Source organism: Vigna umbellata, chromosome 5 (genome assembly GCF_029865625.1).
Source record: "Vigna umbellata cultivar VRB3 chromosome 5, Vumbellata_1.0, whole genome shotgun sequence".
Taxonomy (NCBI): Eukaryota; Viridiplantae; Streptophyta; class Magnoliopsida; order Fabales; family Fabaceae; genus Vigna; species Vigna umbellata.
The window spans coordinates 59180477-59201733 of NC_142169.1; the positions used below are offsets into that span (position 1 = coordinate 59180477).

The window sequence follows — 21257 nt, forward strand, 5'->3', positions numbered from 1 at the left end:
AAATATTCGATTTATATAAAACAATGTTGTATTATTAAATAAGTCTCTTTTCTTAGTTAAAAATCCGATGTTTAAAAGGTTAAATCCAACTTCAAAACATTTATTTTTATAATAAAACTTTAAAATACACCTAAAATAATGATAAATGTAGATGACAGTTTAAAAAATTGGCATGACCTAAATGGGTTTAGTTTCCATTTATATTTTATTTAGTCTCATCTAACAAATGTTATCAACTCATACTGAAAACACATGTATTCACCTTTTTTTTTATAATAACAAAAAATAATAAAATTAAAACAACTATAGCGAGTAGTGAACAAACTTCTTGCAATATTTTGAACTGCAATCAGAATCTTCTTAGGTATGATGGACAGAAACAAGGCGAACTCTTCGGCTATACAAATAATGTCAAAAAAGAACTACAATGAACTACAGTACATCAGCGGAAGATACTCACTCAGACAAAGGAGGAAGCTTCATGACGCAAATGAGTGAATATAAAGAACGTCAACCTAAAGAATGATTGGCTTGATATATGATATGCAGTGAATATATGAAGAACTTGTCCCACCGAGTTCCAGTAAAAACACAAACTTCTATTAGTTCTGTGTGACTGTGTGTATTTACTTTCCAATGCCAAGTTCTTTTGATATGTCTCTTGTCAAGCTAAATTGCAAAGTATTATTCCATGGAAATAAGGTGCGGGTCACGGGAAGCTTTCGCCGAAGATCCTGCAGATAATATAATGAATAGCCTTCAAATTCAATAGATAATGCTATAGATATACGTATGAAAGGTATCACATATAACTTGCCCTTTTTATTACCTTTTTCACTCATACACCCAGGTAATTCGGATTGATCATATAAATTATATATAATATCAATACCATAAAATACTTTATTCGGTCAGAAAAAGGATAATAAAAAAAAACAACTTAAAGATGTTCAGTCTCAGTCAGGACACGGATTAATGAGAAATGTTAGATACATGGTTTAATGAGAATAAAAAATCACCAGACTTCACAGAAATACCACATCTGAAGCTTAAATTGAAAAAATGCAGATGACATAACGGGGGTTACCTTGAAAGTCGAATCAGAAAGGTTTAGATATGATGCCTGTCAAGTTATGGTCATTAGAAAACCATGTGCACATTATTAAGATAGAAAGAATGAAAGACCCTAGCCACAACAAACAAATTCAGAACCTCAAGAGAAGCAAAGTACTCCGTTTCATGATGACGAATAATGCTTGTTATGGCAACTGCACATTCTTCGGGGGCCTAAAATAAAATAAAATAATAAAATATCAATAGATAACCTTTAACAGAAACATAATTAGATAAATGTTTCCTTTCTAACAATCCATTTCTATCTCAACCTCATTATTGTGTAACATACATTTACTAAAATATTCTTTGGCTTGTAGAATACAAGTACATCTATCGGAAAATAACTATGGAAAGACTTGAGCAGTGCATCCACACCTAATAAAAATAAAATGTCTAATGCTGATTTTTGGTAACCTGAAAAATAATTGTATCTTTGCACTCGTGCTTCGCATCTAACTGCACATTTCCTTCCTCAAAATAATGGGCACCCACCTGAAAAGGGGTTAAAAATAATCAAGTTTTAAGAACCTTGCACCATATCGTTCAAAATTAATGCATAAATATCCATACAATATTACCTCCATTTTACCCTTTAATTCCACTGCTTGTTGATCATACTTGAACTCAATATTCCATACTGAAGACCAACTCCCATTGCTATGAACAAAAGCCAAAGAAAAATCAAAGTATATTGACATTATTAATGTATCAATGTTCTTATTCGGAACTGGTATGGTAGAGAGTATCAATAAAAAAAAAATAGTTGGAATTTCAGTCAACTTATTTCACAAACCAGAAATTTTGTGGGCTGTGCCTAGCAGCAGAAATCACCACAGCAAGCTCAAAATTCGAACCTGGGCCCTCTACATCTTTCCCATTTATGCAGTAAACAGAGCAGACACCTTTTGGATAGGCTTCTTCAACATATTTAAGTACTTCAACGTCCAGATTGCATCTGCAGAAAACAAATACCGTGAAATGCAAACAATGTACAAGAACAAAGATATAAAAATGTGATAATCAATTTACTTTATTAAAGGGTTGAACCACTATTTCACGTCCTCAAACATCAACAATATAATTTTTTTTATTTAAAAGAATAAATAGCGGGATATTAACTAGAATCAGTATTGAGCCTACTTGCTAACTAAAATACAGTACACATTCCCAATAAAACAGCTCCAAGGAAACCACAAATCTAAGTGGATTACGAATTAGCACTGAAGAAAATATTTCCAGAGCAATCTACCGTAAACAAGATTGGGCAGGTAAAAGTCAAGGAATAATATATTACTGAAGCAACAGAGATTAATTTATTTGAAAAGAGAAAAAATTCAATGAGTTTAACATGAATTAGTATGTTCTGCCTCTGAATAGATTTTGAAGCTCGCTCTGGTAAAGGAACATTAGATTATCAAACATGAAATACTTCAACAGCGAAGAAAATCAGACAATTACCGAAATTCTTCAACATATGCAGATGCAAGTTCTTCGTCAGTGGCAGGTCTCACATCTGTACAAACCTGAGACATTAAGCATACTATCATAAGACAACAAGCACACAGCCTAGAACTACTGCACTTTAACCTACTTATCACAAAAGTCACAGATAATTAAAGCAGCAAAAAAATTCATGATTTGCTTAATCCACACTTTCAAAGCTAAAACGAATGTTCCAGGAAGCAAGTTTGAAACGCATAGAGTTGAACCTTATAATGCTTCAATGTATACATTGATATACTAAAGCTAAAACGCATGTTCCAGGAAGCAAGTTTGAAAAGTATAGATTTGAACCTTATAATGCTTCACTGTATACATTGATATACTAAAGTTAAGATCAATGCATGAAGATTCAGATTAAAGTAAATCTAAACATTAACCTGTTCCACTTTGATTACTACTAAAGCTGAGCTAAAGCTGAACTAAAGAAATTAAAACTAGTGAGCATAAGAAATGTCTAGTCTTCACATTCCCTTCCTTAAAAAAGAAACCAAAAGATAAACGAAGCACGGATATTAAAACTCAAAAATAGCTCCTGAAATAGTATGTAAGAAACTATGGTTACTTGTGGTACTTACTTGTTTAACATGGTCAACAATTGCTACTTGAGCAGTTCTAGGTTCAAGAAACGCATTACCCTCAAGTTCACCAAACGAAGTAACCAGTACCTGCAAGAAATTAGAAAATAAAATCCACTGAACGAACTAAAAACTAAACGAAAATTAACGACGAAACCCTAGGAAAATAAGTTGTTAAGTGAGAGTGAGTGAATGAGTGAGTGAGAGAGAGAGAGAGAGAGTGTTACATCTCCGCTACGATTGGCCATTTGAAGGGAAATCAAGTGGGATTTGTTGTAAAAGGGAAAAGCCTCGGAAGCGGCCTCATTGTACAAATCGTCGTTGTTGAGAATGGATTTGACATCTGCAGAAATGATTGATGAATTAATCGAATTGTGGAACAATAGATAGATAGAAAGAAAAGGAAAAAGGAAGAAGAAGAAGAAGAACCTTTGGCAACGTATTTGATTTCCCCAGGAGGAGAGTTGAGGAGGAACCATTTGGCGATTTCCACCTTGTGCTTATCGCTGAGCTCCGATTCTTCTTCTTCTTCTGCCATGTCTGGGTTAAGAGGAGAAAACGCGATTTTATTTAAAATGAAATGCGAAATGAAATGAAGATCTCATTGTGTCGTGGTCTCGTCTTTTTCCGAATGATATAGGAGAGAAGAGAAGGGAAGGCTTCTTCGCCAATCAGGCTGATGGGCTCCACAATTCAAAACATAATGGGCCCAACCTCGTCTAATAATCATACTTAATACATCGTTGTGTAATGTGTGGAGCTAGTGTGTGATCTGTAAAGTTTATTGCATAGGCCATAGCTTCCGGTTTCGGCTCAAATCATTTTGCTCCACAATCACGCTCTCTCAACATCATACAATACATTACCACTTCAATAAATTGCTAAAAAGGCTCAAAGTACCTAACAATATTCCTGTTCCCCTATTCGCAGTACTACCATTAACTAGTAGACAAACCAGTTATTCTGATTTATGAAGGAATGAATAGGTTTTAAATAATGTCGGTAATGGTAACTGTTTTTAAAACTTTCATTATTTAATGCGCCGATTGAAAACAAAAAAACACTGGATACACTAATTTTACACAAAAATCAGCAACTTCTTCAAAATTCTAAATATTTTCGTCTGTTAATGATAAAACTTCTATCATACATTTAGGCAACATAAAAGCTGCACATGCAATGTTCTTGCTTTAAAGAAGTGAGCTTTCTTTCATAGAACTAAGCTATCTAACAAAAAGTTTGCATTTAGTCAGTAAATATAGGAATTAAAATAGAATATTATGATCAAATTTAAAATATCTGCCATCTCAAGTATAGATATATGAATATTTGAGTTAGATCAATTACTTCCATGTTTAGGTAAGAAGTGAAAGCATCATATACTCTTTGATGAAAGTACGATGCATACACGCGAGATATTTGTATGCTCTCTTTTTTAACTGGGAATATACTTTTAGAAAATCAAAATTGCTACTTGCTAAAATGTATTCTCTAAAAATTAATAAACATTAGACAACTACTGTTTATATAACAAATTTTATTTTTGTCCTACTCGGTGCTTCCTTCCTATAGTTTTTCCAAAAGATAGTATGAAAGGGCTTTTACAGTTCTATCTTCAGGACGCCTTGCCACAATGTAATTCCGCCCTCAAACTTATATACTATACGAATAAGCAAATGCTATTTAAGTTACAAATTCTCAGCAATTTAACTACGTTTAACCGCTTGTCTAACAAAATCTCAATTATTAATCGGAACCCGATTATTTTAATTTACACACTGATATAAACTATGTTTTCAGTGATGGACGTAATTCCATTGCCGTAATAGATTTGCTTCCAAAAACTGCTTCCATGCCTTTAAGGGACCTACCTCTCTACTACAGCCGGCATTGTTCTTCGTTTCATAATTCATAAATATGCCTCTGGCAGCAAATGACACAAGCTCCATCTGATCTGTATAACCACGCATTCTGTATGAGAATCCGGCTCTCCAACTCTGATCGCCATCATTAGATTGTTGAGGCCGAGAAACACTAACAATTGGGAGGGAAACTGTTTCTTGTCTCTGTTTGGAATCATCTTCAGACATGAAGCTATCCATTCCAAATAATTCCCAATCAACCTGCTGCAATATTTCAGATGTTCGTTCAGTGCTGCGTGGGGAGTGATCTTGTGGTTGCATTTCCTGTTCAGCTAAAGTGTCAACCTGGGCCTTCAGTTCCTGCAACCGATCGCCAATTCTAGATGCTATTGCATCATACAGTCGTCTTCTTGGCACATCCAAGCCTTTCTCCGTGTCAAGTTCAAGTATATCATCAAAATTGATCGGATCACCTATGAGCACTGTAACCTAGAAAATCCAACCATGCCATACTGATCAGAGTATGAAATTTAAACTAAAAAATAAAAAACAACTAAAATTAATCCCGTCAATAAAAATATATCCCAGGCCATGCAGAATCTAGATTCTGTAATTGAACATCTTCATCCCAAGGAATGAGTGCAGCAGTCTAACTCCATGCAGCAATGAAAACCTCATATATGATGATAAAATATTCGAAGAAATGAATCAAGAATCAAGAATACGTACACTTTTGCCTATTCTGGGAAAGTTAGCACCTATAGGCATGATCTCCTGCATCCCTGTATGTACAAATGGGACAACAAGGGGCGTCCTATCTCCATCCAGGACCAACCTGATGGTAGAAGTTTAAGTCAAGAACATGTTTTACACTAATAAATTAAAAAATAGCAGAAATAAAGAGAACTGAAATTTAGCAGATGAAAGTACAGTATTGACCCCATACACATGAACAAGTTTACTAAAAAGAAAAGAAATAATAGTACAAATATGAAACACAGTCTCCAAATGTAACATAACAACTATTTTAGAAATTAATAATTCAATTATTATGGACCATGGCAAATCACTGATGGTAAATTAACATCACATTATGACCACAGCACACATAAATATAAAGAAGTATCTTTGAACCTTGACTAAGATATTCTATGAGGCCAGAGACAGATACATGGCCTGAAATCATGAGAACAAAACCTAAAAAATCATATTGTATATCAATGATATCAAAACATCAGAGTTTAAAGGATCGTGCATAACATCATTAAATTTTTAAAGAAGAGAACTAGTAAATTTTACATCCTCATCAACACTTCAGAACTATAATTTAGAATATGACACTTAAATAACTTTTAGTTTCCATTCGACTTCATTTGGTCAAAATGTCATTTGAGTAAATAACAATAATTTTTGGCATGTAATGGTAATACAGAACTTCTTTTTCAGAACTTATCTACGTTCCTAATTTCTATTAGAATATAAGGAAAAATAGATTGTGAAAATGTTCTTGAGAACCAACTATTTCTTTAATTAATAATTTAAATCGTAATACATTAAACAATCAGAAAATAATATTGCTATGAGACAAATAAAGTGTAAGAAAAAACCGGCCTGCATAACACGAAACAAGCAAAACTTACTGCAAACTACTAAGGAAAATTGTTACCTCCCAACACCTCTCTTGGAAGAGCCCATGGTTTTTCCACCATCCCGGGAGCGGCTACCTTCTGGGAATATGTGGACCCAGCTACCATTGTTCAATTTTGAAAGGGCCAAGTCCATTCCCTACAAAGAAGAAAGTAATTGCAATCATCCCTAACTATAGAAGCTTCAGTTCAGAGAGGCAAGGGGGAAGCAAGAGACAGATGAAGGTAAAAACAAAGAACAGTGAGATCTTCACCAGAGTTTAGCTATTATCATAGACTCAAAAACCTCAAATTGGATGACAAAAGTTCGTGAGAATCATTGACCAATATTACAAACAATGTAAAAGGCTTTCAGCTTATGTCTTAGATCAATACCTCCTGATAAATCCCATCACCCCGAGAAACTGGCAAGACTTTGACAGATCGAAAAAATGCAGAAGTAACGGGGTTTTTAAAACACCTATCAGTTGCACAAAGCGTCCATCTAAGATTCCTAGCATCCAAAAGAACACTAGGAGGAAGAAGAGAAGCAATGACAAGCGGATCATCCATGGAAGCAACATGATTGCTGACCTGAAAACGAAAGGACAAAAGAAAAGCCTCACCAAATAATTAAACCCAAACAAACATAGATTCCTGTTCCACAGCTAGGAAGAGCTCGTACCGTAAGAAGAGGTTTACCCTGAGGTCTATGCAGCAAGGGGGAGTGCAGTTTTTCTAAACCATACACCTATTCTTCCACACATAAAACAGTTCCATCACAAATCAGAATGCAAGATATGATAAACCAAACAAGAAATATACGTGGAATATCATACCTGCACACGGTTTAATCCGTTCATAAACACATGACAAACATTTCCAATAACAGGAACGGCAACTGCTTGCATCATACGAACAAGAGTCGAATCCTCTTCCGAACTGAAATCCCTAGTAACTTTAAATACAGAGGCAAAAAAACATCGAGTGAAAAACCTAGCAAATAGCACCTATCGTATATTTAATTTGAATCCCGTCACAATATTGGAGAAAACATATTTACAGATTGCTTGTAAAATCGTTAATTAATCAGGCACCTCGTTTGCGATAGAAAGAGGTGGACGAAGGCAACGATTCTCTTCGGAAATCACGAAATCTGGTAAGCCAACGTTGAATAGTGGAGGAGAAGTAGACGTCTGCAGCTGGAATGAAGGTGTGGTGTTGGCGGCGGCGCCAATGGCGGTCGACGGCGACTCGGAAGCGGTCCCTGAGCTGTAACTGCAGGGATCGCGCCTTGCTCTTCCAAACATCACCGCGATCGAGACGTGGCATCGATAAACAAAACGGAAAAGAGAATAAGAGAATAATTAAGTTTCCGAAGAACGGGGGCGTTCAGTTAGTGGCACGGCTGAAGTAACAAATCGTAGTGTAGAAGGAGAAAACGATGGGATGGAGCAATTTCTAACACCGCTTGTTGACTAGGGTATGCACTAAGCTCTCTCGTTCGTTGGAGTAATTTATTTATTTATATTTATGAATTAATTTCTTAATTGGTTGGATAGGGATGACCCACTCCAAGGCATGACAAGACAAGTCTAGCTTTTTCATTTGGAAGGGACCCGCAGCTGAGATATTTCTTCCAAGTTATACTACCCCACATTTGTCAGATATAACTTAGAATCTTACGTTTCGGCTTTGATTAATTTTCGGTTTGGCTAAATTAAAAATCAAAATCAAAAGAATTTCTTAATTCGATCTTTCTTTCTTTTCGTTCCATAATTTGTTTTTGTCATAAGGCCCTTAGTTTGTAATTAAGATATTTAGACATTGTTCTTACAAAAACTGAGATCCTTCTTATGTTTGGTATTTAATAAACAACTTAGGAATTCAAATGTAAGAAATTATTGGTCACTCAAGTTAATAAAAGCACAAAAAAAATAAAAGTAATAGAAAATATATGAAAATATAGAATAAAAAATACATCATATTTATAAGTAAGTCAATGTGGACCATTAAAATAATTAATTGCTTATATCATTGGTTAACAAGTTATGTCTTGATAATATCATTGATAGACTAAATACATTTATAATATCATTAATTTATGTTTTTATAGTATCACTAATTACCAGATTTATAATATTATTTGTTTTGGATGGGTAGGACAGTGTCGTCCGATGCCAAAGTGAGTTGAGAGCAATGGCGTTTTTTTATCGAACAGTAATAAATGTGTAGTAAATGCAACCTATCTATCACTCACTCACGTAGATCTGTATTTATAGTTTTCGTTATGGGCTTGGGATTAGTGAAAAGTTAATCACGGCCCAAATTCAGCCTAATAGCTCTTAACCTCAACTTACCTTAAACCTGGTTAATTAGTGGTATGGCCGGTCGGTCTCCTGAGATTCGGCTTATGAACCAGCCGACCCCATAACCGGCATGTGTAGCAAACGGCATGTCCGGCCGGCCTTTTAGTATATCCGGATGATGGGGTAAGGTCGCATGATCCCGGACCCCTGGGTGTCCGGTTTGTTGTGTCGGACCGTTGATGACGCACCAAAAAGTAGCGTGTTTGGTCCACTGTAGACGTCCGGCCTATCTGGCGTCCGGTCCCTACTGGTATATTATTGATTAAAAGATTGTGACCCATTTAATTAATTATTATATTAATATTATTATAATGTGATTTTCATTCAATAAAGAAGATTATTTGTAGAAATATTATTGTAATTTCTATAATTTAAGTAATGAAAAAGATATACATACTTCATTACATTAAATAATCTCACATTGTTTAAAAGTTAAAATCAATAACAAATTAAATATGGTTTCCCCTTTTCATTTTCTGAAATATCTTTTAAAATATAAAGTTATGATGTCCAAACTTCAAAACAAATAATACTTTATATTACGATATGACATTGGTATTTGAAAAAACAAAAATTCCCGTCTTCTCAGTTGAGACTTGATCGGATATATCAATTAATCCATTACCTAGGAGTCAAAATTAAGAACAACTGGTTATAAATTTTAAACAAATTTAGAAAAATAAAACAAGACAAATTTCAGCATAAACAAAAATTAACTTAAGTATAAACTAAAAATAAAAGTTATAAAAAAGAAAAAAAACGTAAATAGTTTATATATAAACTAGTTTTAACTTTTTAAAACTATTTATTCTCTTTTTACTTCTCTTTTCTTCTATAAACGTGTTTAAAACAGTACTTAGATATATGCGGCATATAATTCCACAATCTACATTATATGACAACAAAGGCAGGGTGTCTTTTTATCCAACGCATGTTGTTTTCAATCTTATCCTTCAACCTACATTTGTTTCTTCCACTCGGTCTCATCCCATTCTAATATTTGCTGTTCACTTTAGAAAGAAAAAAAATACACTTTAACTGCTACTGTACATTGATAAAAACAATAGCTACATTTACAACAAAATAATTTTATAAATATTATTTTAATCATATTTTAACTTCTTTTACGTTAATTTTCTACAAATCCTCTATCATATTCGATGAAAGATGAAGAAAACTGAAAAGACGAGTATCGAATAATGAGAATTTGGAAAGTAGAAGAAAGTTTTACAGAGTACATTCGGTTATGCAGATGGCAACGGGTCGGATCGAACACGAATAGTATTTATCCGCAACCCGATCCGACAAGAAAAAATCACCCGTTACCCGACCCGTTACCCGCACCAATATCCACTTAAAAAATATCTGCAGGTATTTTAAAACCCGCGAATACCCGTGAATATCCACTGATACCCGCAAATATTTAAAAAAATATATTTTAATAAATTATTAAAATAAAATTTAAATAGAATTACAAAAAATATATAAAATATAATATAAATTAAATTAAATATAAATTTAAATTCAATTTTAATTAAATTTAATCTTGTAAAATATAAATCAATGTTAATTTTAATTAAATTTAACTTAATAAAATATAAATTAAATTTTTATTTTTTGCGGGTAAAGGGTATCCGCAGGTACAGATAGTATAATACCTGCATCCGACCCGTTTATAAGCGAGTATTAAAATATCCGCTACCCGCATGTTACGGATAGTAAATATCCGCGGGTATCAACTACCGTCTCGGATTTTATCCGCGAAAATCTGCATACGCTTCTGTTTCAACTTTCCTTAAGCGAGCCTGGGCTTTTTCGAGCTGTTCAATGGCGTTTTCCTGTAATTCTTCTGAGTTTCGAATAGTTTTCCAGATTTTCTGTTTTCGATTATCTAATAAATCACGTAATGAAAGTAGACTCTCTTTCCATCCATTTCAAAATGTCTATGATCTCTTCCCGAACCAAACATGAATCTTTCGATTCATTTGGCTCTCACACTCAATTACTTATCGGAAAAGGTAATCTTTCACATTCTGCTAGGGAAGAGATTAGAAAAACGAGGAAACCCATAGGTTGACGCCACAAATTCCATCCCCAAAAACCATATTTGGATTGTGCATCAACTATATCAACTGTACTTAAACTGTTAGATAATCCTAGTCGGTGATGACATTACTGTTACCATCTCTATTACAGAACCGTACATGAGATTTTCATCTCATACGGCTCCTTTAAAGCCTTCAAAAAATATAAGAACCCGTCCGATTATTTATCCCTTGATATATACCTAAGATAGAGAAGATTCTATTTTCTCGGACGGTTCTGAATTAGACCCATTGAATTCTGTCTGTTCTAAAAAAAATTTTAAATGAACACACACTTATTTAAAAAATCAAAACATTTGAACATTTATTGAATTTCTTTAGATAAATAAAAAATAGAAAAGGTACTTCTGAATTGATCTCATCCTTTAAAAAATTAAAAATTAAATTGCAGATTTTTTTGTCATCCCTAAATGACTCTCTTTCATATAAATTGCATATCAAAATTTCTTGCTAAAAATGGAAACCCAATTTCAAATATAATCAATTGTTTTTCACTGTAGTTATGTACATTTTTCCTTTTGACTCCTACTCTTAAAAACAATAAACTTGGTCTGACAAAAAAATATCATTCATGATTGCTGAGTGACTATGCAAAATCAATTAGGAAGTGCAAGAGCTCAAGTCAACGTTCATGGCACTAATCATGATACGGAATTTGGGTTATAATGGCATAGAATTGTTTAATATTATTAGATAGCCCACAAAAATTACACGAGCATATACATTACCTGACATAGCTATCAGGTGACCTATCATTTTGGAAGAAATATGTTATGCAATATCTACACTGCAAATGAAACACATTATTCGCTTTAAGCTTCGGCAATCTTCATTTATACAAGCTGGTTTGTCGTTGGGATGAGACAGTACGTCATAGTTATGAATCTCGATCACAACATCAACATATGAATATTTGATAATTTCTGGTTTCAGATCCAACATTCAAGTAGTTCACATCAACAGCAACATGCCCAAGATCATCTACAGGGGGTAGGGAAGGTGAAAAAACACAAAAAAAAGTCAACTTTTCTGAGAAAATTTCAAGAAAAATATCATGTTTTAGGCTTCACAAAACAACAGCTCAGAAAAGAAACAGAAACCTGAACCTTCATATATAGTCCTTGCAAATTTTACATAATCAGGTATTAGATCTCTGTATATGACTCCTTCAGGACTAGCATCCAGCACTACCAGAACACCTGTGCAATTGATATTATTAAGCCAATGATTAATTATCAACGCCTAGAAAAGTTTATCAATGGTAAAAATGGATCAGAATGAGTGAAGAAGCTGCATTATTAATTATAAATGAACTTCATTAGTCCAGATCGAGCCCAAATGTGGTGCAACTCTAAGAATGGGAAGAGGTTACAAAAAGGACCCAGCCTCTCCCAATTCAAATTTTGATCTCCAAGATGCCGCAATCTAGTTTCCCTAATTTTTCTTACACAACTCATCTCTTAATAATTACAGCCTCGCCTAGTGTTCCTTGGCTTATTTCACTTCCTTTATAAGCTAGTTATTGAAGGTATGTTAGTTGTTCTAGTTTGTATTGAAAAATAAACCAAAGAAAAAAGAAAAAAGAAAAAAGAGACAAACAGGTAGATAGTCGGTCGACATGTTTCTTTGTTAGTACAATAGGAAAAAAAGAACAGTCTTAATCAAAAACTTTTATTTCATTAGTTTTATTTGAATTCGTTTAATAATTAAGGTAAAAGAGTATGCGTTTAGCATTTAAAATGGCCATGTATGTATATTAAAGGAAAAATTAAAGTTAATATGCAATTAACTTGAAAGAGCTAGTAAGGATTTTAAATTTACAAAACGATAAGTAGAAAGCTCCCTTCAAGGTTAATTGCTTATTAACATTAGTTTTTTCTTTATTAAAGACACAACAATTACTAAATATCATGTGAAAGTAAAAAAATAATTAGATATAAAACTACACCAGAAATGAACACAGAGCCGGTCCATCATCAAATAACCCGAGCTCTTCCAAAGAGTCAATCCACAAATCCAAAACAAAGAAGTATGACACTGGCGCCACAATTTTCATGACATCAGCACAATGGTTTTGCTACATATAAAATTGACAACTGTGACAGGTCATTTCAAGAAAAAGAGTGCAACCGTCATGTATCACCGGTGCAAGAAATTTGAAAGTAATGCACACATTTTCTAATACGCACAGGTTTTTGTCCGAGAGATGGTCATATACAATTGATTTCTAATATGTCCTACACCAAAAACATGGGTTGTATTTGAATAGAACTGTTAACCATGGAAAGTTAAGGGGCACGCAATCTCATTTGAATAATGCAGTAAGAATTGAGAGGACTTTCTGCAAGTAACCATAAGGACTATGCATTATTGTAATACCGTAATAGAAATGCTACAAAGTCTACATAAACCAATTACTGGATGAATTTAAAACAGGAAAATATCCATCCCAAATTATCAAAAGCCAAAAGGAAGAGATCAATTTTAAAGCATTGTTTACCACCATGCTTCAGGATCTAAAGATTCGCTTTAAGGATTATTATTAAAGTTCTAAAATTACAATAATCCAAATTTTTTATTGAAGTTGCCGTGTTACACATTTATTATCATAAAAACGTAGTGTGAAACTGGAGGGTATGTGCCATATGAAAAAGCATTTAAACTTTGTACAGATATAATAATTTCAGTGAAGATACCCGGTGCCACCCAAGATTCATCAGAATCACCAGGATTTGGAGCCAGCCAGAGAATATTTCTCAGATTCATTGAATCTCCATATGTCACATTGGACCCTGAAAGAAGAACAAATGATTAAAAAATTGAAATAAACATATTCCTAAAAGCTGAGCATCAAAGGAAAAACAACCAAAGATAGATAGACAAATACACACACACATATAAGCATATATTTATATACACACACACCAGCCCTTCACTACGAGGTCTTAAAATTAGGAACATCAAGTCATCAAGGTTCTCCCCTTTCTCTTCATCTCATATGTCTTTACCACCCACACCTCACAAAAAAATGAAGAATCTCACAAGACTCAGACAATATAATACCACAGTATTTCCAGTTGAACCATACATAACATTTACGGATGAATGATAGAATGTACCTCTCTGACAAAAACCCATGTTGTACGGAAACACTTGCTTATCATATGATGGGTATTCCTTTGCATGGAATCTGCCAAATATAAAATTGTAGCATTCATAACTGTAACAAACTTAAAAATTCTTAAAATGTGAATTAAGTGTAATCTATATAATACAGATAACAGTGGAACCAAATCCCACTTCGGAACAAGAAACAAACAAGGCAAAAGTGGACATACACAGAAAAAGCATCAGAATCACTATTGTTAATAAGTGAACATACAAGATACCAAGTCTTCCAGAGTCTTTCGCAAGAAAAAGGTGACCATGGAACAGATCAAACCGGTTTAAGGTAACATCCAACCCAACAGAAGGACCTCGATCAGCAATGAGTTCAAACAAAAACTGCAGATACAGGTTCAGTTCCTGCAATATTTGAGAGAGAAATGCACGTTAAGTACTCTACCTATCAAAGTGAGAGCCATTTCTATCTATTGTTGAACTAACCTCACAAATGAAACGTCTGCCATAGGGAGTTCTAGTGAGCTCACACCGTTCTTCTTTTGATCCTTCACAATCAGGTACCTGTGATATCACAATTCAGAACACCACGCGTTCAGATAACAGTGAAGGCATTGCTATCCGAAGAGAAAAGCGAAAGTAACTGACCGGGATAATGGTTGGGTCGAGAAGGCGATGAACAGCGCCGGGGTCGCCGCCAGAATCGACAGCGAGACGCGCAAGCTCCAAAACGGCCTCCGGCGGCCACCAAATAAGCTCGTTCTGCTGTCTCCAACTTGGGCCGGTGTGCTTGGACCGGACGAATCCCAACTTTCGATGAGGAGGCTGCTGCACTGGAGAGAAAGGAACGAGAAATTTGAAGCATGATTTGAGCTCACGTGCTACCACGGGATCCACACCTGAGGAATGGTGTTTGGAACCCAATAGAGACAACAAATCAGAAGGAGTCGCTTTGGAAGTGGAAGAAGACGAGGGAGCGTAACGCTTCGAAGAAACAGGTAACGGTGGCAAGGATGATGACGACGTCAGAGAAAATGAGAGGAATAGCGCGAATCGAAATTTTATCGAAGGATAACTCATTGCAATTGTAGCTCACAAATAATACAGTTTTGGAGTTAAATTTAACGTCGGGAAGGAGCTATTGTTTGTTGCATTGCATCATTGTACTTGTGCTTGGTCATAAAGCAAATTTATTTGGTATGTGCATTAATTCCGATCTAAATAATGAAATGTCAGTACAACTACTTGTAGGCCAAAAAACCTAATACTTAAAATTAGGTCATTTTAAACGAGTTTGTAACTTGCAAAATGCACAATTTTTTGAATCAGTTTAATGATTTCAAACATACAAAACGAACTGAATAATAGAAAGGGTACGTAATTTGTAAAGATTCATCTGGCTTGAACGATATAGAAACAAAAATATAACAAATTTGCATGTCCTTCATTGATAGTATAATGATAAACGTCAGAGTCCCTATATAAATAATCGGGCGACAATCAATGACTACACAATGACCAGAACCAAAACATTGTATATGACCACATGGATGAACACGCTGTTTCTTTTTCTATGTTTTTCCCTAACATTCTTAGTAAAATGTCCATCAACTTTCTTCCTTCTGGCACTTCGGCTCATAACCTACAGGTCAGTTTTCTGTCAATAGCTGTGGCACATTTCTGGACCGTAGACAGTGAAAACAAATCCTACTGAAACTTGTGACCTGAAAAAGACCATCGTCATAAAAATTCTGATCACAACACAAAAATAAGTGAAACTTTGCTCTTGATATTTTTAAAAAATTAGTAAGCCACAGCAAATTAAATCAGATAGACATTCATCATGCCGACAAGAATATCAAGTCGTCGCTTGATGTTTAAGGAAAAAAGTTTAGAACCCTTATACACATCAGATTATTGCCAGGCCATTTATAGTAGTATTCCAAAGAAACTTTCAAGTACGCTATGAAGTAACTAGTTCCATTTGAATTAAAGGCAACTTAATTTTTTCCCCATCCCTCTTTCTTTTTTCTTTTTTGCTTTATGAGCGCAATTTAAACAAAGATACCCAAACATTATTCATTAAACTGCTTCAGAAACAAACTTTATACAAAATCAATATGTTTTGAACTAGTTCAAATTTATTTGGACTTATTTACATCTTTGTTTAAACAATTCAGAGCTCGTTTTCTACTTTCCCTAACACCACCATATATGCTGCATTCTCACAGAGCAGCTTAGGAGCTTCACTTGGTTCGCACTGCCAGAACTGAAGCTGATAGGTATTTGAGTGTAAATCTGGTATTCGAGGTACCAGGCCTCCAAGAAGAAGAAAGATAGAATTTTTAGTGAATGATCTCCCCTTTTCCCATTTTATTACAATCCTTATATTCCCTGCATATACTAACGGTTTATCTGCATATCACGGTAACCATGTAAACATAATAAGAAAAGGTTCTAACAGAAAAGATTCTCACAAAACAACACAATACTCTCTCTCTCAGTGCATATTGTATCAGAAGCAGTAAACGCCTTTGTATCCCCCACGGCCACCCCAAAAAACGAGGAAAGCATTGTCACAAAAAACCAAATAGAGATTCCACATTTTAGAGTGACCAAATGAGTGAGGAAAATATGATTCACTTACATTGACAAGTATGTATCCACAAAAGAGGAACTAGAATTCATCTACAACTTTAATACCAGCACCCTTGTCCCACTCCTCTGGAGGAGCAACGTCAGCCATAATCTTTTCCTGGCCACGCCAAAGAACCTGGGAACAGTGTTCCAGCGTTGGCTTGGTCAGGAATGCATGTTCAAGAGAATAGACTAGACAACCCATTCACATTATATAAATAAGTACTTACTCTGTCAATGACACCAAATTCCTTAGCCTTTATTGCATCCATATAATATGGCCTCCTCATCACTTTAGCAACTGTTTCCTCTGACTGGTAATTTAGAAAAGACGCAAAGAACAGAAATATAAGATTTGACCTCATCTTTCCTAAATAAATATGACATCTAGTACCTGTGCATGATACTCACATTTCCCGTGTGTTTAGCCAGTAGTTTAATCAGATTGTCTCTGTTAGTTATCACCTGCAATTGTTTAGGGTTAAAAAGTAAGTAAATAAGAGTAGAAAAAAAGGAGGGCAAATTAAGATGTTTTGATTCACATTTATATAGATGAAGAATTGCTCTTGTTTCAATTCAAATATGTTGAGAAAACATCATTAAGATCAATTATCTTATTCACAATTTTGTTCTTAAAAAGCACTTCAGAAGGTTAAGGTAGGAATGTGTATTTAAATTGTCCTCAGTCTTGACTCCTAAGAGATGTAGGACTATTGGGTGTACCAGAGTAGCCCGTTATTAGTCTAAGGGGAACAAGGGTTCCTTTTTGGAACCATTTTTCCATTCTTCCCAATAATGTCTTTGGAACCTCATTTTTATCCCTACACACAATGCCAATGTTATGATCTTAAGCCTGTTGAGATAACATCGCCATCTAAGATATTGTCCGTTTTGGAGCTCGAAACTCAGTCATAGTTTTGTTTTTAAAAGGCGCCTTGGAAGGTTAGAAGAGGAAGGTGTATTTAAATTGTCATTGGCCTCAACTCCTAAGAGCATGTAATTATAGGGCATACCGAAACAAGTCCCCCTAGTTAGGTCTAAGGAGTACGAGGGTTAGTCTTTGGAACCTCATCCATCCTCATATCGTTAGGGTCAGTCATCACATCTGAGGTATTGTTCACTTTGAAGCTCATAGCTTCATCCCCATATAAAACTCCCATGATAGTTTTGAAGTCCTAAAGAATAAGTGTTTTATGCTCGTCAGTTGATGAGGTTTGGGTTTCGGAGACCCAGTTGATGAGGTTTGGGTTTCGGAGACCCCAGATGATGGGCTTTGCGATGTCATTCACTTATAATGATGTACTCAACCCTCCTTGACTAGTTGAGCTAGTTGAGTAGTTACGGCGTAACATTTCTCCATGTCATATCCATGGGCTTGGTGAAACTCACACCAAACATCATGGCTAGGGCTTAAGATTCAAAGGGTTCATCTTGGAAATAGAAGTCTACTAGCCACCTTATCACCTGTGAGGATCTCCTTGCGGGAGACCGCTAGGGGTGGGTAGGTGATGTCAACAAGAGGTTTTTGGGTGATGTAGGATACATATCGCCTATTCGCCCTTTCTTCTACTTGAATGAATTGTCCTTTGGCTCCCATTCATTACGATCTTCTCTATGGTGGCGTCTTTCCTCGGTTGTGTTTTTGTTGCATTAGTTCTTCAACTTGAATGTGAGAGGAGGCCTTATTTCAAACATAGGCCATTGACTCAACTTTATTACAAACCAGAATTCACTGAATAAGCTGGCCCTAAAGCCCTTGTTGAAGGCGTCAACAAACATCTCCTTGTTTGGTTGATGGATGTGTACACTAATGTCACAAAAAGTTGGTTGAGATAACCTTTTAGATACTTGCTTTCCTACTACTTGATATCAAAGAGATTGGTCATCTTAGGGGGTTTGATTTTGTTAGCTGTGAATCGTTGGACTAACATGTGAGAAAACCAAGGAAAAGAGCTGATAGTCCCATCGAGAATTCCACTAAACCATTGTAAAGCAGTTCCAAAGAAGGTCGCTAGTCACATTTTGCACTGTACAACATGTAATCTGCCTGAGATTAACATATGGGTTTAAAATGCTTCCAGGTGATTTTCAGGATCTCGACCCTAAAAGAGGAGTGAGCTTTCATACCATGTAATGTGAGGAACAAAGCTTTTTGTCATTTGTTATGATAAAAACTGCAGTATAGAAAAAACAATGCGTAGACTAACCTCCTTTGCACGAATAAGAACATCACTTGCAGGCATCAACCCAGAGGATGGGATACGAGGTTGCTGAATCATAGCTGAAACAGATATCAATAGATAACTATTACACCTATAAGGAATTAAGGGAACGAAGCTACAAAGTTAAATCCCAACTTTACCTTTAGCATGTGGCATCATAAAGCGTTTACCCGGAGTCCCTGCTGAAAGTAGCAAACAGGCTTGACCTATACAAGCTCCAACACCCACTGTGTGTATCTGCTCGGGATGCCAAAGCCAAATACACGACAAAAGATATATTCAAAATCTTAGTGAAAAGAGAAAAAAAACACAGCTCAACAAGGTAGAATAATAATTCGTAATGCTTAGAAGAAAGGTTATTACCCTGCTGTCCATCATAATTGTTTCAAAATAAGTTACTCTGATTAAGTCATAAATATTAATTCCAGGTCATATGCCAATAAAACATAAACTGCAGTATAGAAGGAACTGTCACCATAATGATATCATCATTATTCAAATTTTCCAGAAAACTGAGGCAACCAACAATCTTATTGCGTCATTACTACAAAGTACCATCACTAATAGAACTCAACAAGGCATACCAGTAGATAATCAATAGAAGCAAACAAACCTCGTTCTTTAACTGCCTCATTGCATCATAAATGGCAAAACCTTCTGTCTCCATGCCTACCTGAACGCAAGAACTCAAAATGTTCAAGGATAAAAATAAGGAGAAAGGCAGACAGTCAGCTTTACAGATTATCTTAAACCACAGATATCAAAAGCACGTCTAAAAAGTGTCCATGGTACATCAAACGTCTCATATAAACAGCAAGGCAGAAGCCAATTACCGTTTCACCATCATCTCGAGTAGTCCCAGTGGAATTTATGTACATATAGATTGGCTCTTTAGGATCCATAAACTGCAAGTACATCAATTCCGCAATAACTAGTTCTGTGACAGCCGGAACCAACTGAAACATAAAAAGAGTCACGGCACGTTGTACAAATTAAAAGTATTATCTAAGGGTAACAAGCAGAACCGGCACCAAATGCAAGAGCACATAAATCAACCTAACACTTACAGGCATCCCAATGTAAATAATTCTACCATTGAGAAGCAATGAAGGCAGGTCCGGCGGCGGTTTTGTGGGCCGATGTTCATTGTATGAAACAGACCTTTCAACCTAATTCAAACCACACAATCGTTCAAGTTACACCAACAGATAAGCAAACATTATCATCCTATGCATAAACTAATTGCAAAGAGTATTTACAGAAATTCTCCCGTATTAGCTTCCGTAGGAGATGATTTTTAACTAGTGCATAAGCTCAAATTTATTTCATTTTTCCTTCTTATTTCCTTCTCGTATTATATTTATCTATCTAAAAGTTTATCCAAACAGAAATTCTCCAGCACTTACCAGAAAAATAAAACAGAGCATCCAATCTCTTTAACCGTAATTCTAATCAATCAATGAAGCTGGGACACTAAATTTTAACTTCAAATTGTTTCGAGAATTAGTAAGTAGCACGTTATGTAACCAGAAAACCTAACCAAACCAAGTATTGACACGGCACTGAAAAAAAAGTGAAAATGAAAATATAATTACTTGAGCGGGAGTAGCCATGAGTTTGGGGGTATCGAAGATGTCGAGAAAAGGAGGGGTGTCGGAGTTACGGGGAGGGTTGACGAGCGTTTCCGGGGCAGAGGCGGCGACGGAGGCGAGCTTGGAGAGAAATGGGTCTTTAGGGTTGTGAGGAGGCATTGGAATTTTGGCGCTGTTAGTGGCGGCGTTAACCGAACAACGAGTTCTTTGATTTCTGCATCTCCTTGTCGTAGCTGTGGAAGACTGTGAGAAAGTGAGCATGGGAACTCGCAAATACGCAGCCATCATGGTTCCACCTATCATACTGTGCAATACTTCAACTGGGTTTCAGCCACAAATGGATTAGCACACACAGTGAACCGGCTAGCGTGAGATGTAATATACAATTTTTGTTTCTTTTGGTAGAGGATTTGATATATTTAGGTTTTGTTACAAATAATCTAATCAGTTTAAATTTGTTAATTTTGTTTTAAATTAGCTAGTAGTTAAAGTTTGTTTTCTTAAGAGTTTAATATTATATTATAAATTAAT

General features: G+C 35.3%; 4 protein-coding genes across 6 annotated transcripts; all 4 read right to left on the reverse strand.

Annotated features, from left to right (window-relative positions):
* Positions 1-313: 313 nt before the first annotated feature.
* Positions 314-3864, reverse strand: CPA (Subunits of heterodimeric actin filament capping protein Capz superfamily). Its single transcript, XM_047299131.2, has 10 exons — positions 3624-3864; positions 3422-3537; positions 3195-3284; positions 2575-2639; positions 1910-2071; positions 1695-1773; positions 1531-1608; positions 1213-1287; positions 1088-1123; positions 314-734 (listed from the first exon to the last, which is right to left on the reverse strand). The coding sequence occupies exons 1-10, from the start codon at positions 3730-3732 to the stop codon at positions 627-629; spliced, it is 918 nt and encodes a 305-aa protein (XP_047155087.1). The 5' UTR covers positions 3733-3864; the 3' UTR covers positions 314-626.
* Positions 3865-4833: 969 nt separating this feature from the next.
* On the reverse strand, positions 4834-8177 carry LOC124826322 (Phospholipid/glycerol acyltransferase family protein). The gene is made up of 7 exons (XM_047299121.2): positions 7779-8177; positions 7521-7639; positions 7367-7432; positions 7078-7275; positions 6723-6841; positions 5786-5891; positions 4834-5545 (listed from the first exon to the last, which is right to left on the reverse strand). Exons 1-7 carry the CDS (start codon positions 8011-8013, stop codon positions 4991-4993), a joined length of 1398 nt encoding a protein of 465 aa, XP_047155077.1. The 5' UTR covers positions 8014-8177; the 3' UTR covers positions 4834-4990.
* Positions 8178-11809: 3632 nt separating this feature from the next.
* LOC124826298 (T-box protein) lies at positions 11810-15473 on the reverse strand. 2 transcript variants are annotated; one of them, XM_088115999.1, is made up of 7 exons: positions 14924-15473; positions 14762-14839; positions 14538-14680; positions 14275-14345; positions 13852-13947; positions 12256-12354; positions 11810-12136 (listed from the first exon to the last, which is right to left on the reverse strand). In XM_088115999.1, exons 1-7 carry the CDS (start codon positions 15353-15355, stop codon positions 12054-12056), a joined length of 1002 nt encoding a protein of 333 aa, XP_087972125.1. In that variant the 5' UTR covers positions 15356-15473; the 3' UTR covers positions 11810-12053. The 2 variants fall into 2 exon arrangements, with proteins under 2 accessions (XP_087972125.1, XP_047155052.1); XM_047299096.2 differs by having other exon boundaries at positions 12262-12354; positions 14924-15467.
* Positions 15474-15686: 213 nt separating this feature from the next.
* Positions 15687-21086, reverse strand: LOC124826312 (ATP-dependent caseinolytic (Clp) protease/crotonase family protein). Of its 2 annotated transcripts, none has more exons than XM_047299109.2 (10): positions 20730-21085; positions 20202-20303; positions 19968-20090; positions 19748-19807; positions 19275-19371; positions 19120-19193; positions 17324-17377; positions 17143-17226; positions 16923-17048; positions 15687-15999 (listed from the first exon to the last, which is right to left on the reverse strand). In XM_047299109.2, the coding sequence occupies exons 1-9, from the start codon at positions 21027-21029 to the stop codon at positions 16953-16955; spliced, it is 990 nt and encodes a 329-aa protein (XP_047155065.1). In that variant the 5' UTR covers positions 21030-21085; the 3' UTR covers positions 15687-15999; positions 16923-16952. The 2 variants fall into 2 exon arrangements, with proteins under 2 accessions (XP_047155065.1, XP_087972126.1); XM_088116000.1 differs by lacking the exon at positions 15687-15999 and adding an exon at positions 16341-16690 and having other exon boundaries at positions 20730-21086.
* Between the last annotated feature and the right edge of the window lie 171 nt (positions 21087-21257).

Bases quoted from the DNA above. Each gene is read 5' to 3' on its own strand.
- CPA (XM_047299131.2), bottom strand. From the start codon at position 3,732: ATGGCAGAAGAAGAAGAAGAATCGGAGCTCAGCGATAAGCACAAGGTG. The intron at 3,285-3,421 runs GTAACACTCTCT...AATTTCTTGCAG, and splicing joins TGGCCAATCGTAGCGGAGAT to GTACTGGTTACTTCGTTTGG. The intron at 2,640-3,194 runs GTAAGTACCACA...TTAATGTCTCAG, and splicing joins TTGTTGACCATGTTAAACAA to GTTTGTACAGATGTGAGACC.
- LOC124826322 (XM_047299121.2), bottom strand. From the start codon at position 8,013: ATGCCACGTCTCGATCGCGGTGATGTTTGGAAGAGCAAGGCGCGATCC. The intron at 7,640-7,778 runs GTGCCTGATTAA...CTGTATTTAAAG, and splicing joins CTCTTTCTATCGCAAACGAG to TTACTAGGGATTTCAGTTCG. The intron at 6,842-7,077 runs GTATTGATCTAA...TCTTCTTTGTAG, and splicing joins GTGATGGGATTTATCAGGAG to GGAATGGACTTGGCCCTTTC.
- LOC124826298 (XM_088115999.1), bottom strand. From the start codon at position 15,355: ATGAGTTATCCTTCGATAAAATTTCGATTCGCGCTATTCCTCTCATTT. The intron at 14,681-14,761 runs GTTAGTTCAACA...CAAATATTGCAG, and splicing joins GCAGACGTTTCATTTGTGAG to GAACTGAACCTGTATCTGCA. The intron at 13,948-14,274 runs GTACATTCTATC...TTCTTCTTTCAG, and splicing joins CATGGGTTTTTGTCAGAGAG to GGTCCAATGTGACATATGGA.
- LOC124826312 (XM_047299109.2), bottom strand. From the start codon at position 21,029: ATGATAGGTGGAACCATGATGGCTGCGTATTTGCGAGTTCCCATGCTC. The intron at 19,372-19,747 runs GTTTGTTTGCTT...CATCCCGAGCAG, and splicing joins TGAGGCAGTTAAAGAACGAG to ATACACACAGTGGGTGTTGG. The intron at 17,378-19,119 runs GTTAGTCTACGC...AAACAATTGCAG, and splicing joins TTCTTATTCGTGCAAAGGAG to GTGATAACTAACAGAGACAA.